This window comes from Gorilla gorilla, chromosome 4, assembly GCF_029281585.2.
Source record: "Gorilla gorilla gorilla isolate KB3781 chromosome 4, NHGRI_mGorGor1-v2.1_pri, whole genome shotgun sequence".
NCBI lineage: Eukaryota > Metazoa > Chordata > Mammalia > Primates > Hominidae > Gorilla > Gorilla gorilla.
The window spans coordinates 36,533,225-36,548,543 of NC_073228.2; the positions used below are offsets into that span (position 1 = coordinate 36,533,225).

At 41.6% G+C, this 15,319-nt stretch overlaps 1 protein-coding gene across 1 annotated transcript; it reads left to right on the top strand.

The window, feature by feature from the left end:
* Positions 1-13,184: 13,184 nt before the first annotated feature.
* On the top strand, positions 13,185-13,767 carry SMIM36 (small integral membrane protein 36). Its single transcript, XM_055386815.2, has one exon. It carries the CDS (start codon positions 13,320-13,322, stop codon positions 13,599-13,601), a length of 282 nt encoding a protein of 93 aa, XP_055242790.1. The 5' UTR covers positions 13,185-13,319; the 3' UTR covers positions 13,602-13,767.
* The last annotated feature ends 1,552 nt before the right edge of the window (positions 13,768-15,319 follow it).

Here is a 15,319-nt window from a genome sequence, read left to right on the forward strand (position 1 = left end):
TGAGCTAGAGAAATGCAAATCAAAACCACAATGAGATACCATCTCATACCAGTCAGAATGGTTACTACCAAAAAGTCAAAAAATAACAGATGCTGGCCAGGTTGCAGAGAAAAGAAAACGCCTATACACTGTTGTTAGGAGTGTAAATTAGTTCACCTATTGCGGAAAGCAGTGTGGTGATTCCTCAAAGAGCTAAAAAACAAATACCATTCAACCCAGCAATCTCATTACTGGGTATATAACCAAAGGAATAGAAATTATTCTACCATGAAGACACATGCTGTGTATGATCATTGCAGCATTATTCGAAATAGCAAAGATGTGGAATCACCCTAATGTCCATCGATGACAGATTACATAAAGAAAATGTGGTGCATATACACCACAGAATGCTGCATAGCCATAAAAAAGAATGAGATCATATCTTTTGCAGAAACATGGATGGGGCTGGAGGTCATTATCCTTAGCAAACTAACGCAGAAACAGAAAACCAAATAATGCATGTTCTCACTTATAAATGGGAGCTGAATGATGAGAATTTATGGACGCAAAGGGGAACAACAGACACTGGGGCCTACTTGAGGGTGGAGAGTAGGAGGAGGGAGAAGACCAGAAAAAATAACTATTAGGTACTAAGGTTAGTACCTGGGTGACAAAATAATCTGTACAGCAAACCTCTGTAACATGAGTTCACCTATGTAACAAACCTGCACGTGTACCCCTGAACCTAAAATAAAAGTTAAAAAAAAGAAAAGAAAAAGAAAAACTTTCTTAGGAGGTTAGATATTAATATGTTATCCTCAAAACTTGAAACAATTTTTCTGAAAAAAGAAACTTTTAATGAGCTTATGTTTTCCATTTGGCTTCATATAAATAGAGCCAGGCAATTTGAGAGCCCAACTCAAAATATTACTTTTCCCTGAAGCTGGATGTATTAGTCGGCCGAGACTGCCATAACAAAATACCAGATATTAGGTGCCCTAAACAGCAGAAACCTATTTTCTCACAGCTCTGGAGGCTCTGGAAAGTCCAAGATCAAGATGTCTGCCGGTCTGGTTTCTTCTGAGGCCTCTCTCCTTGGCTTGTCTATAGCTGCTTCCTTGCTTTGTCCTCACATTTTTTTTTTTTTTTTTTTTGAGACGGAGTCTCACTCTGTCGCCCAAGCTGGAGTGCAATGGCACAATCTCAGCTCACTGCAACCTCCGCCTCCCGGGTTCAAGCAATTCTCCTGCCTCAGCCTCCCAAGTAGCTGGGACTACAGGTGCATGCCGCCATGCCCAACTAATTTTTGTATTTTTAGTAGAGACAGGGTTTCACCATGTTGGCCAGGAAGGTCTCGATCTCCCGACATCGTGATCTGCCCACCTCAGCCTCCCAGAGTACAGGGATTACAGGCATGAGCCACCACACCCAGCCCCTCACGTGGTGTTTTTGCTGAGCATGCACATCCCTGCTGTCTCCCTGTGTGGTCTAATTTCCTCTTCTTCAAAGGACACCTTAATGGCCTCATGGTAACTTAATCATGTCTTTAAAGGCCCTATCTCCAAATACAGTCACATTCTGAGGTTAGGGATTCAATATATGAATTCTGGAGAACACAATTCAGCCCACAGCATTAAACTAGGACCTCTTTCCTCATTATAATATTTCTCTAATCCCCTGCCAAGATCTTTTTTTATCACCATTACTTCCTAATATTGGAAGAGATGTGTTTGTGAATGGCTTATTCATCCGTTCATTCCCCAAATATATATTCAATGCTTAGAATGTGCCTGCCAAGCTCTGGGCCCGTGTACAGGGATACAATGAATACAACAAACTTCCTGCCTTCATGGAACTTACTTTCTAGTGGGGAGAGTCATATCACAAACAAAATGCATGACAACACTAAGAACATGTCAGATGGGGACAAGTGCCATAGAAAATAAGCAGAATAAAGGAGAAAAGGAGTGGCCCAGGGATGGAGGTGACATGATTTGGCTGTGTCCCCACCCAAATCTCACCTCAAATTGTAATAATCCCCACATGTCAAGAGCAGGGCCAGGTGGAGATAATTGAATCACAGGGCAGTTTGCTCCATACTGTTTTCGTGGTACTGATTAAGTCTCATGAGATCTGATGGTTTTATAAATGGGAGTTCCCCTGCACAAACTCTCTTGCCTGCCTATATGTAAGATGTGAATTTGTTCCCCATTCACCTTCTGCCATGATTGTGAAGCCTCCCCAGCCACGTGGAACTGTGAGTCCATTAAACCTCTTTCCTTTATAAGTTACCCAGTCTCAGGTGTGTTTTTATTAGCGATGTGAGAACACACTAATACAGGAGGTTTTTCTTTTATAAGGAATGGTCATGGAAAGCCGTAAAAGTCATAGTTGAGCAATGATCTGAAGGAAGCAGGGAACCAGCTATGCAGATAATCGGAGGAGAACATCTCATGTGGATAGAACAGGTACTATGCAAGTACTATGATCCTGAAATGGTAGTGGCTTGGAGTGTCCAAAAAACACCGAAGTGGCTAGAGTAGAACAGGTGAGGGAGGAAGTATTTGAAAATGAGAGGACAGAGGTAGGTTAGCCAGCTTGTGCAGTGCCTTACTGCCCTTGTAAGTATGCTGGCTTTTGATGGAGTGAAATGGGGAGTTATTAGAAGGTTTTGAGCAAAGGAATAACATGGTTTGACATGTGTTAAAATGCTCACTCAGGTTATTGTGTTGAAAATAGACTAAGTGAGGGGCGGTGGAGAAATCTAAGCAGGTATGCTAGTTGCATTAATCAAGTTGGGAGGTAAGAGTGGGTTGGCAAAAAAAAAAAAAAGTCAAAGCGGTGAAGATGGTAAGAGAAGTTTGCATTCCCAATACGTTTTAAATGTAGAGCCCCCAGGATTTTCTGCTATTCCATATGGTGCTTGTACCTCCCTCTCCGGATTGCTTTCAGCATCCTGACAATTAACACTGTCAAAGTTTTAGTTGCATCTGAGCATTCTCTACATCTTGGAGGCAAGGATACATCTAAAATCCATGCATGTCCTCCCAAGTCCAATCTACACATCAAATAAATGAACACTAACATTATATAAATCCTACATAGGAAACTAGAGGAAGATAAAGTAGACATCTTTATTCATCTATACCCTAATCACAGGTTATAAAAAGTCCAAAGCCAAAAGGAATGCAGAATGCCTCCAGATGGTATGATATTCAGATAAGGAAATACAGAATGTCATCATGGGTGTGAAACATTTCTAACCAGAAAAGGGAACAAGAGCAGCAGAAAGGAAAGCAGACCAGGGAAGTGATCACATTTGTTATCCCTAAAACAGGGTAGCTAGCATGATGCAATTATTTTTTGTAAGGGTTCTTGTCAATACTTTCAAAAGCAAGCTACAAAACTCTTCTCTCTAATTGCTGAAGTTAAGAGGAATTGGTGTCATTTTTGTTTTCCTTATTTAAGACAAAGAAGTTAGCCTAGCTCTGCTCATCTTTTCCTTCCTTGCTTTTCTTTCATACATTCTGAGATGTTAGGTCAAGATTTTTTTGTTTGTTTTTGAGATGGAATCTTGCTCTGTCACAAGACTCCAGTCAAGCTGGAGTGCAGTGGCACAATCTCAGCTCACTGCAGCCTCCACCTCCTGGATTCAAGAGATTCTCCTGCCTCAGCCTCCCAGTGGCTGAGACCACAGGCGTGCACCACCACTCCTAGCTAATTTTTGTATTTTTAGTAGAGACAGGGTTTCACCATATTCTCCAGGTTGGTCTCGGGCCTCAGGTGATCCACCCGCCTTGGCCTCCCAAAATGCTGGGATTACAGGTGTGAGCCACAGCACCTGCCAGTCAAGATAATTTTTGTTAAGTAAAAGTTATTATTACTACTATTGCAGTAGCTTCCCTCTTATCCACAGTTTCACTTTCCACAGCTTCAGTGAACCTCTGCCAACCACAATCTGAAAATATTAAGTGAAAAATTCCAGAAATAAACTATTCATAAGTTTTCAATTGTGTGCTGTTCTGAGCATCCTGATGCAATCCCATGCCGTCCCACTCCATCCTACCTGGGACCTGAATTATCCCTTTGTCCATTGTATCCGCGCTGTACATGCTACCTGCCCATTAGTCACTCAGTGACCATCTCAGGTTTCAGACTAACTGTTGCTTTATCACTGGGCTTGTGTTCAAGTAACCCTTATTTTACTTAGCCCCAAAGTGCAAGAGTAGTGATGCCAGCAATTCGGATATGCCAAACAGAAGCCATAAATTGCTTCCTTTAAATGAAAGTGTGAAAGTTCTCTATTTAATAAGAAAAAAAATTTATGCTAGAGGTTGCTAAGATTTGTGGTTAGAATGAATTTTCTATCCATGAAATTGTGAAGGATAAAAAAGAAATTTGTGCCTACTACATACTTGAGATGAAGACATTCTACTAGATTTTCTGGGTGGGCTCAAAATGCCATCACATGTATCCTTATAAGAGGGAAACAAAAGGAGATTTTACACACACAGAGGAGAAGGCAATGTGAAGACAGAACAGAGAGAGATTTGAAGATGCTGGCTTTGACGACTGGAGTGATACGACCACAATACCAGTAGCCATGAGAAGATGAAAACAGCAAGGAACAGAACTTCTCCCTCTTGATCCCCTGAGGGGAGTACAGCCTCACCAATACCTTGTTTTTGGCCCAGTAGTACTGATTTCAGACTCCTGGCCTCTAGAATCATGAAAGAATAAATAGCCAATTTTTTAAGCCACGAAATTTGTTACAGCAACCACAAAAAATTTATATACCCACGTACTTCAGGACCTACAATTTAAGTAGGTGATTTACAACCCTGAACGGCTGCTTCTGAACATTTCTTCACCTTTCTCCATCAAAATCCTGAGCTGGCGTGGTGTCCATACATCAGTGAAGGACATGTTGTCAGACTTACTCGCCAAATGCCTCTTCTTTTCACAATTGTCTAGCAACCTCCTGACCACCATTGTCTTACCAAGGACTTGAGCACTTAGCTCACCTCATTCTCTTCCCTCTTACACTTTTGTCCTTCTAGACAATTTCAGCAATGCTCTGCCCCTGCAGATTTTTTATTATCTCAACTCCAAAGATATGCCCTTCTGCTATACACTCTAATGGTCTTCCCTACATCTTGTCATTGCAAATAACTTCAGAATCTCAATTCCGGTCATACCCCTCTTGAAGCACCACTGCCAGTCCTCCCAGTGTGCCAACTCCTCTTCTCTGCTCCTACTCTCTTTGACCACACAGGGACCGCCATTGCACTCACTCCACCATTTATCACAATTTCCCGCCACATTCCACCCACACACCACATGCCCTCATATCCCTCCTTACCCAGTGTACAGGTTTTGGTGTGGTAACAGAACTATTTCCTTCCTAACACCCTCTTGCGCCAACCTTCTATTTTGCTCACTGACTAACCTCCAATCTGCTTAACCAAACTATCTGCCTACTTTGAACTACTATCTCAATTTAAATTCATGACAACCCATGTCAAAGGGGAATTCAACACTGCCCAGCACTCCTACCCTACTTCTGTAGGATATTTGTCTTCCTTTTTGTCAAAATATCTATTTCAAAAATTCACCTCTTTTAAAATACACAGTACATTTCCTCCACTCAAATTCTGCTAATGATCTTAACTCATTCCTAGGTGAGAGAAAAAAAAAAAACCCAAATATCAGATGAAACAAACCTCATATTCTCACCACCAAAGCTGTTCTAAACCTACTTATTTTTCCTCTCTTTTGATAAATGGAAGCATTGTCCCTACCTCTAGTTCCACGTTTCCTCTGGATTTCATCGCTGTTCAAGGAACTTTTCCTTTTCTCTCTCATATTATCCTTTTCTCTCTCATACAACTTTTCCTTTTCTCTCTCATATTATCAATTGCCCTTTCACAACTCACAACCCATGGGCTCACATGATGCTTTCATATCACTTATCTGAAACAAAAACGAAACAACTTTGTTTCACTGACACCCTGCTTTCCAGCTATTTCCCATTTCTCTTCAATATTTCACAACCAAACTCCTCAAAATTATTTTTACTCACGGTCCACTTTTTTACCTTCTTTTCTCCACCTATTTTTAGGGGTTTTCTTTCTCATCCCACCCTATGAAAACCCCTTCTAATTTTAGCAAAATCTCAAAACTAACAGTCAACTGTCTATTCTCATTTTACTTGATCGATCACTCAGCAGCTTTAAACCTAGTTGGTCACTGCCTTTGTTGAACCCAGTGCTATAGTTTGAATAGTGTTCCCCAAAGTTCGTGTATTGGTAACTTAATCCCCAATTCAACAGTGCTGAGAAGTGGAAACTTTAAGAGGCAGTTTGGCCATGAGGATTCTGTCTTTATGAATGGATTAATCCTTTTATTGTGGGAGTGGGTTAGTTATCAAGAGAGTGGACTCTTGATGAAATGACAAATTCAGCCCTCTTCACCCTGTCCTGCTCTGCTCTCATGCTCTCTCTTGTCTTTTACCTTCTACCATGGGATGACACAGCAACAAGGCCCTTGCCAGATGGTGGCCCCTCAATCTTAGATCTCCCATTTTCCAGAACTGTAAGCCAAGTTATCCAGTCTCAAGTGTCCTGTTATAGCAGCACAAAATGGACTAAGACACATACTTCTCCCTGGATTTCCATGACACTAAGTGCTTCTGATTTTCCTCTTATCTCTCTGTTCACTCCTCTGTATTATTTGTTGATTTATTCTTCTTTGTTTAACATTTAGATGTTGGGATACTCTAGGCTCTGTCCTTATCCCTCTTCTCTTCCTAATGTACACCTTCTTTTAATGTCATCTCATTCAGTTCTATGACTGTAAATATTACCTATATATTGATAAGTCTAAAATCTATATTTGCAACACTGACTTTTCCACTAAGATCTGAACTCACATATCCAGCTGTCTTCTCATCATCTCCAATTTAATCCTAAGGATAACTCTTGATTCACCTCCCAAATTTACTTTCCCTCAGTCATCCACATCCCTAAATGATACCTCCATATACCCGAGTTGTTCACTCTGTGACCTTGGTAATAAGAACCATGAAGTCTTTTCAATCAGGCATCTCTCAACTTGTTGTTGTTGTTGTTGTAACAGAGTCTCACTCTGTCGCCCAGGCTAAAGTGCAGTGGCACGATCTCAGCTCACTGCAGCCTTCACCTCCCAGGTTCAAGCGATTCTCCTGCCTCAGCCACCCAAGCTGAGACTCCCTCTGCTGGGACTACAGGTGTGCAGCACCATGCCTGGCTAATTTTTGTATTTTCAGTAGAGATGGGGTTTCACCATGTTGGCCAGGCTGGTCTCGAACTCCTGACCTCAGATGATCCACCCTCATTGGCCTCCCAAAGTGCTGGGATTACAGGTGTGAGCCACCATGCCAGGCCCATCTCTTACCTTTTGCATCTCCATCCTATTTCAGAGTCTTAGAAACTCTCCATTATTTTCTTTGCACCATCTCAGTGTACCTTCAATAGTAAGGTAGCCCTGGTTTCTCTAGTTAGCTACCTTTCTTGGACATTGTTCTCTACTATTCCAGCATATTGCCATTCAGTGTTATATAGGGCATGAGACTTCTCCAGGAACCTGGCAGTCTTCCAAGAATATACTATGTAATCAAAGCTGAACCCTTTCTGCCTTGGAGTGCCCATCTAGGTGATTATATAGTCTTTCTTCTAAAAGATGGTATAGGGAGTGTTGGGGAGAAGCGTCTTCTCAGGGGTACACTAACATCTAATCTCTTGTCACCTCCCCTTAGAATTCTTTTTTCAAATCTTCCTCAAGAATAGGAAGGCTGGCTAGTTGCAGTGGCTCATGCCTGTAATCCCAGCACTTTAGGAGGCCGAGGCAGGTGGATCACCTGAGGTCAGGAGTTTGAGACCAGCCTGGCCAACATGGTGAAACCCCATCTCTGCCAAAACGACAAAAAATTAGCCGGGCGTGGTGGCAGGTGCCTGTAATCCCAGCTACTTAGGGGGCTGAGGCAGGAGAATTGCTTGAAACTGGGAGGCGGAGGTTGCAGTGAGCCAAGATTGTGCCATTGCACTCCAGCCTGGGTGACAGAGTGAGACTGTCTCAAAAAAAAAAAAAAAAAAAGGAAGACTGTTCACATTCCTCACTTTCTCTTTCCTACATTTTGGCCTGTTATATAAACTTTATGCTTTTGGTCTCTTGATACACAAAGCCAATATTTTGTAATTCTAAAAATGGTCTTTGCTTTCCCCCACAATGCCTGGCTCAAAGTCTATGGACTTTGGTATAAGTGTACAGAATTTTACAAAGGAGCTCAAGAATGATGAATTTGACTCTTCCAGGCTGTATCTCTCCTGAGAGTCAATACCCTTAGAAATCTTGGATGATGAAGGAGAAGAGAAATTGGTTCAAATAAGTCTTGGGAAGGAGAGGGAGAACCAACACCATAGCATCTTAAAAATATTATCCCTAGCTACATTGTTTTTCATTGTTTTGTAGGTTTTTATATTTTTTTCTGTGTCTTCTGAGGAATTTTACTGGGAAGATATAAAAGGCTACATCAGGGGCTTCCAGCCAAGTGCTATTTTAAACTGAAGGTCTTTATTTTTTATAGAAGTAAATTTTACATACCGTAATTTTCTTTCATCCCATGCGTTTTCTTCATGGAGCCATACCTGAGAAGAAAGAGCCAGGAACCAAGCTCAAGTCTATAAGGGGCAAGCACCAAAATAAAATAGAAGAGGATCTAAAAGAGCTTGGTATACCTCATGGTTTGCTACAAGCCACATCTGGTTTTATTCACACATTAGATAGGTAGTATGTTAGTTTCCTAGGACTGCTATACCAAAATGCCACAAAATGAATGACTTAAAATAATGGAATTTATTCTCCCACAGTTGTGGAGACTGGAAGTCTGGAATCAAGACGTCAGCAGGGTTGTTTACTTCTGGAGGCTCTGAGGGAGGGTCTGTCCCAGGCCTGTCTTCCAGTTTCTGGTGGTGGCCTGCAGTCCTTGGCATTTCATGGCTTGCAAGATGCCCCCTCCGATCTCTCTCTATCTTTCCATAGCATCTCCTCCCTGTGTGTCTCTGTGCCCTCATACGGCCTGCTTATAAGGACACCAGTCATTGGATAAAGGGCACATACTTCTCCAGTGAAATCTCACCCTTAACTAATTATATCTGCCAAGACCCTATTTCCAAATAAGGCCACATTCTGAGATTCCAGGTGGATGAATTTGAGGGGAGACATTATTCAACCCAGTACAGATGGAAGGAAAGACTTTGAAGTTGCGACAAAATATGGCAGTATTTCTCCAGAGGCTCCCAGGTGAGGCTCCCAAGTGAGCTACCTGCTTGATTACAAGTAGGAGGCTGAGAAGGGTGGTAGGTTGAAAGTTAGGTTATGTCCTCTTAGCATAAATTTGAAGGACAAGTGGACTTTTGAAAATCTAGATGGCTAGCATTTGGTTTTGTTCATTATTGCCTTTCTCACTTTTCTAGCATCTACAGCATCTTTCCCTCTTTCACTTTCCATTCTATCTAGTCAATAGTTCCAGCACAAAAAAAAAAAAAACACTAGACTAGAATTCAAAAAATTGCTTTAATGTCTTGCTTCTGTCATTTACTATCTGTTTGGACTCGAGAAAGTCACGTCCCTGTGCCTGAATGTCCTCAACTGTGAAATAATCAAACTCCCAATGCTTTTTTAAATAAGTTTATAACATTTTTACCTCTGAAGTTGACACTTCTCTAAGGCACTAAGACTTTTGGGATACCATATTTTATCAAGGAAGCAAGGCACTCTGAAATATCAGAGATAAATTTTCATCCAGAATAGTTGATATACAAAAATATGTTTATGTTTTAAGTAATAAACTCTACTTACCTAAAAATGTATTTATATGGGACACATATTTATCTGGTATTATTAAGTAATATTCCAGACCAGCCATCAAAATGAACTACACTGCAAATAAATATGTAAACAACTGAAGACCCATGGAATACCTGCCCAATGGGTCTTGAATGCTCCATAGAATAAGTTATGCATGCACATGTTTTATTCTTATTTTATGCAGTAGAAAAGAGAGATGAGAGGGTGAGAGGGAAAAAGGGAATGAGAATAAGCTCATTCAATTCCACTGCCTCTTTAAGCTTCAATTTTCTCATTTTAAAAAATTGGGTTGATAATTCCTTTTTTCCTCTGAACTCTACATTTGTTATACAGTGTGGTTTCAGTATCACATTATCGAGCTCTAAAGTGCTTAGTACCTCGCTAGCATATGGTAAGTGCACAATTCATATTTGTAATAAACGAAGGAATTAGTATGTCCGGACTACCTCATGGGGTTCTTCTGAAATGCAGCTTGTTATTGTTTTTACCTATGTCACCCTGTCATCCATCCCAGTTTGCCTATTGCCAAGTTTTTTTCTTTATTTAGCAGCCCCTGCTTTGGCCACTAGATGGCACAAGAGGAAAGTTCCTTAAAGACAGCAAAAGAAGGAAAGACGGGTGAGGTTAGCCCCAGTATGAATAAAGGAGCCACCCAGGTTAATTAAGTAAAACAAGCACCCAGCATTTCACCAAAGACATTGCAAGGAAGTGAAGCCTTCATGAGACTGGACTTCAAATGAACTTTGAGCACTGGTGGAAACAGAAACAAAAAACTCTCTGCTAATAGAAATAAGATACTGGAACCAAAGACAATAGCCTTGAACAAAACATTCTGGGACACCACGGGTATCAGCAGAATGGGGGCAATCTAAGAAGACAGGCCAGACCAGATCACTCACCATGATTAATGACTATCACCATTACACAGAGAAACCTAGATCTGATATGAAAACTCCACTCAATAGAGCAGATCTGTTGCATATATTTCAGTTTAATTTAATGTGGACTAAACTGTATGTAGTTCTCATTTCAGAGTCAATTTTAACCAATCCTTGTGTCATCTATTTAAAGTCACCAAATAACTCCCCTAAATATTGTTACATGGAGGCACCTGGGCTATCCAGACTCAGTTTACTATAGAAGTCACGAATCTAGAGTCCCGAGTGGGCAAAAGAAAGTAGGCATCTGGTACATAATGCTGCCTTTTAAAGCCTCGCTTCTGTCTGGTGCATTGCACGTGACTTACAGATGCAACAGACAACTCTACTTGCTGTGTGATTCTGTGCTTACCAGAAACTTTCCAATTATAAATGGACTTTTCCTGTAGATCTGCCTTCAGGAAGAAAAAGCTATGTCCTTGCAAGCACAAAATTAATTATCTGAATCTGTTGGACTTAAAACCTTGGACAGTGTTGAATTCTGTGTTGAATGCCCCCTGGAATAGCTCTTCACGGATCACCAAAGCCCTGGTGACCGCATATTGGCCCATTTTCTTCACATCCTTTTTTTCTACTTTTATAGCCATGATTCTCCATCCTGGTTGCAGATCAAAATTATCCATGAAGATTTTTATTAATACAGATCCCCAGACTCTAGTCCCAAAGATTCTAACTCAATAGATCTAGGGTTGATCCAGGTATCTGTATTCAAAAGAGACCCAATAGATTCCAATAAGGCTGACCCTAAATCTATGGTGTTTCAGAATCATGCATCTTCTGGATTATAATTCCATAAGTTAGTCCAGGACCATAGAATCATGGAAGATGTTATTTGGAAAAAGGTCTCCAGATGCATAAGAACCCCATACTACAACATCTTCAAATGCTCAGGTTCCCATGGAAGCTCAGTTTAAAGGAGGCTGACAGGAAGACACTAGCCCATTGAAGCTTAACACTAAGAAACCAGCAGACCTTTGGGAACTTCAGCTTTTAACTAGGAGTATCCAAAAAGTCCTATTAGCTATTGGAGAAAAGGCTACTGATGCCCTAGCTGGCCAAAAATACATATATGAGACCAAGACCAGATACGTAATTTGTGGGTCCCAGTGCAAAGTTGAAAAGTTAAGAATTTCAAGATGGCAACAGCAGAGCATTAAACCAAGTGTGAGCTCTTTCTGAGAATGGAACGTTGTGCAGCTACACAGGGCACATGCCCATGAAGTAGCCTATGCGGGACTATTGGGACCAGGCTACAACTGAGGCAGGACAGTGATTTTGTACATCAAGGAATAACTGTAATCTGATCAGTATCTGATCTTCCTCTCAATTTGCTTGTTTTTCTGCATCCTTGAGGCAGCCTACGGGAATCTCTTTAAAATGCAAATTCAGTAGTGTCATTCCCCTGTGCAAAAGCATTCAATGGCATCCCATTGCTCTAGGATCATATCTAAAGTCCTGAGTATGGCCCACAAGTGCCTGTGCCTTCTGGCCCCTGTCTACCTCTCCCACCTTGTGCTCCCATTCTCTTTATGCTCCAGTCTCACTGCCCTTGTTTCAGTGCTTGCAATTTTCCAGGCTCCTTTCTCTTCGGGTCTTCACATATGCAGTTCTTTGTGGCTAGAAGAATCTTCCCTGTCTCTTCTCACTTAGCTAAATTCTACTTATCCTTCAGGTCATAGGTTAAATGTCGCTTCTGCATGGAAGCTTTTTTGACCCACACTGGGACACGCTGTCCTTTTACCCTCTATTTGTCCCTTATAAACTGATTTCCACTGTTCTTAAATGGCGAACTGTGCAATTATCTTTTTAAAGGCTATCTCCTGCTAGACTACCTGCTTCTCTGTCTTATCACTGCCATATCCCCTTTGCTTAGTGAAGTGTCTGAAACACAGGAAGTAAGTACTCAAAAAGTAGTTTTGAATTAACTAATGAGAAACATGGCAACAAATGAAGAAAGGGTGAAAATATCAGGCACTAGTATCTTCTTCTTCTTGAAGAATCACATCTACTTCCAAAGCCTACTGACCTAATCTTCCAAATCACTCCATACATGGCACTAAACATCCCTTATACAAAGACAGCACAATTGTCCAGGACAATCCAATTTTTAGCTGTCATCTTGGAGTGCTTATTAACAGCACTTACTTTTGCTCACCAAACTGCCTGTGTGGATGCTGAATTATGTGAATGCTCTACTTATATACCATGATCCAGTAACTCATGAGCCATCTCTCTCTCTCTCTTTCTCTCTCTGTGTAGGCGAACTGATGAGAGACAGCTTCTGTGTTTTGGTGGCTGTGGTATTAACAGCAAGCTTAAGTTATTAAACCGAGCAGCTTTAATCCTCGAGGTCTCCTGGAGCAGTAGGGATTAATGTATTTTTACTCCAGAGCCAATGTAGCTATTCCGATGCTCTAAGATCTGCTCTCTGCAATGCCCAAACTGACCCCAATTGCCTTTCTCTAGACCCACTTCTCCACCGTGGGAGAAGTGATGGAATTCTACTTGGAGATCGACCCTGTTACCTTGAACCTGATCATCCTAGTTGCGAGCTACGTCATCTTGCTCCTGGTCTTCCTCATCTCCTGCGTGCTATACGACTGCCGAGGCAAGGATCCAAGTAAGGAGTACGCGCCTGAGGCCACTCTCGAGGCCCAGCCCTCCATCCGGCTGGTGGTAATGCACCCAAGTGTCCCTGGGCCCCACTGGCCAAAGGGGCCTGGCCTTTCTTTAGGGGATCCTGCTCCACTAGGAAAGAAAAGCACCATGGTATGAGGCTGGCTAAGGGACACTGGGGAGAGACCACTAGACTTTCCATAGAGACAAACTGCTCCCTATCGTGGCTCCAATTCTCTCAGCACATGTATCCTGCTTGATGAAGGAAGTGAGAGCTCTGTCTTACTTGCTGTTTTCTCGTCACCTTCTTTGTGACAAAAGTAACTGTTTAAGGTAAGAAGCCCAAAGTGGTCTTTAGTCAAATTCTCCAAATGCAAACTGTCAGCAATGCTGTAGTATAATGAAGTTGCTTACTGGTACATTTCTGATGTTGCTGTCCTTGCAACTCACAGGAGAGAATGACTTTTGAGAAAGGATGCAATATTGTGTGTGTGTGTGTGTGTGTGTGTGTACCTGCACGTGCGTGTGTGTGATAAGGAATGAGACTAACTCCAGTCTAGTCTATTCTTTGCAAATTCTTTCTTTCCAAGGCAACCAGTTTTTCGTTGTTACTTTTCTTTTCTTTAAGAGACAGAGTCTTGCTCTGTTGCCCATGCTTAAGTGCAGCAGCGTGATCATAGCTCACTGCAGCCTTGAACTGGGCTCAAGCAACCCTCCCACTTCAGCCTCCCATGTAGCCAGGACTCTAAGGTCATGCCACCACGCCTGTCTTTTTTTTGTAGAGATGGGATTTCACTATGTTGCCCAGGCTGGTATTGAACTCCTGGCCTCAAGCAATCCTCCTGCCTCAGTCTCACAAAATGCTGGGATTATAGATGTGAGCTGCTGCACCCAGTCAAGGCAACCCCATTGAACTTGTTCAGACTTCAGAACATTATTATTTCTGTACCTACCAGCTCTTCGCATTCTATTCCCAATTCCAAGACAGAATAAGGAATGCATACAACTAAAACAACAAAGCTTGGAGCCTGGGTTCAAATCCTGCCTCTTCTACTTGCTAGCTGTGTGGCCATGGTTAAGTTGAACCACCTCTGTGCCTCAGGGACAGTGATCGGACCACTAAGCTTTTGGGGCTATTTAAATGAGTTAATGCACCAAAAGCACTAGAGACAGTTCTTGACACACAGGGTTAGCTATGATGATGATCACTGATAATATTTCCTTCCATATGCCTCATAAAAAAGTTTAATCTCCAATCCCCAAATCTGGCCTGATCCAATACAAAGTTATTGAAAACTCATTGAAAGAATTCTGAGACCCCACAGCTTGGTCTATCTGTCCCCAGAACACTGCCTGCTCTCCCTTCACTCTCTTTGTTGATGTTGAATTGTATGTTTCTTCCCCTGTTCATTAGTCTATTTCCAAAATTTTTGAATTATTATCTCCATTGTGTGTATTTTTATTAACCCTCCCTTCCCTGAGCTCAGAGAAACATATGTATTTACTTTGAGATTTACTGAACCTCTTCTTTCCATCAGGACCTGTGTGGAAATAAAGAGAAATGAGTGTCATGACCCTGCCATATGATCTGTGCCGCCCAACAGAAGGAAGCAGGGTCAGGCATGACTTAGACAATGAAAGATAAGAAAGCTTTGCAAATGCTCTGCTAGAAGTCTGCATAGGATGCAGGAGTCAACAGAGACACGAGTGTCTGGCACACAGAAGACACTCAAGAAATATTCGAATAATGTTGAATGGCCAATTTCATCTTAGACTCAGGTACCAAAGATAAGATGATTTGTCTTAAAAGATAAGTAGTTATTTTTCCAGAAGAACCAAAGTATGTTGGAATCTTGAAGGGTAGGACAGGAGATGGC

Coding starts and splice junctions, on each gene's coding strand:
- SMIM36 (XM_055386815.2), top strand. CDS start 13,320: ATGGAATTCTACTTGGAGATCGACCCTGTTACCTTGAACCTGATCATC.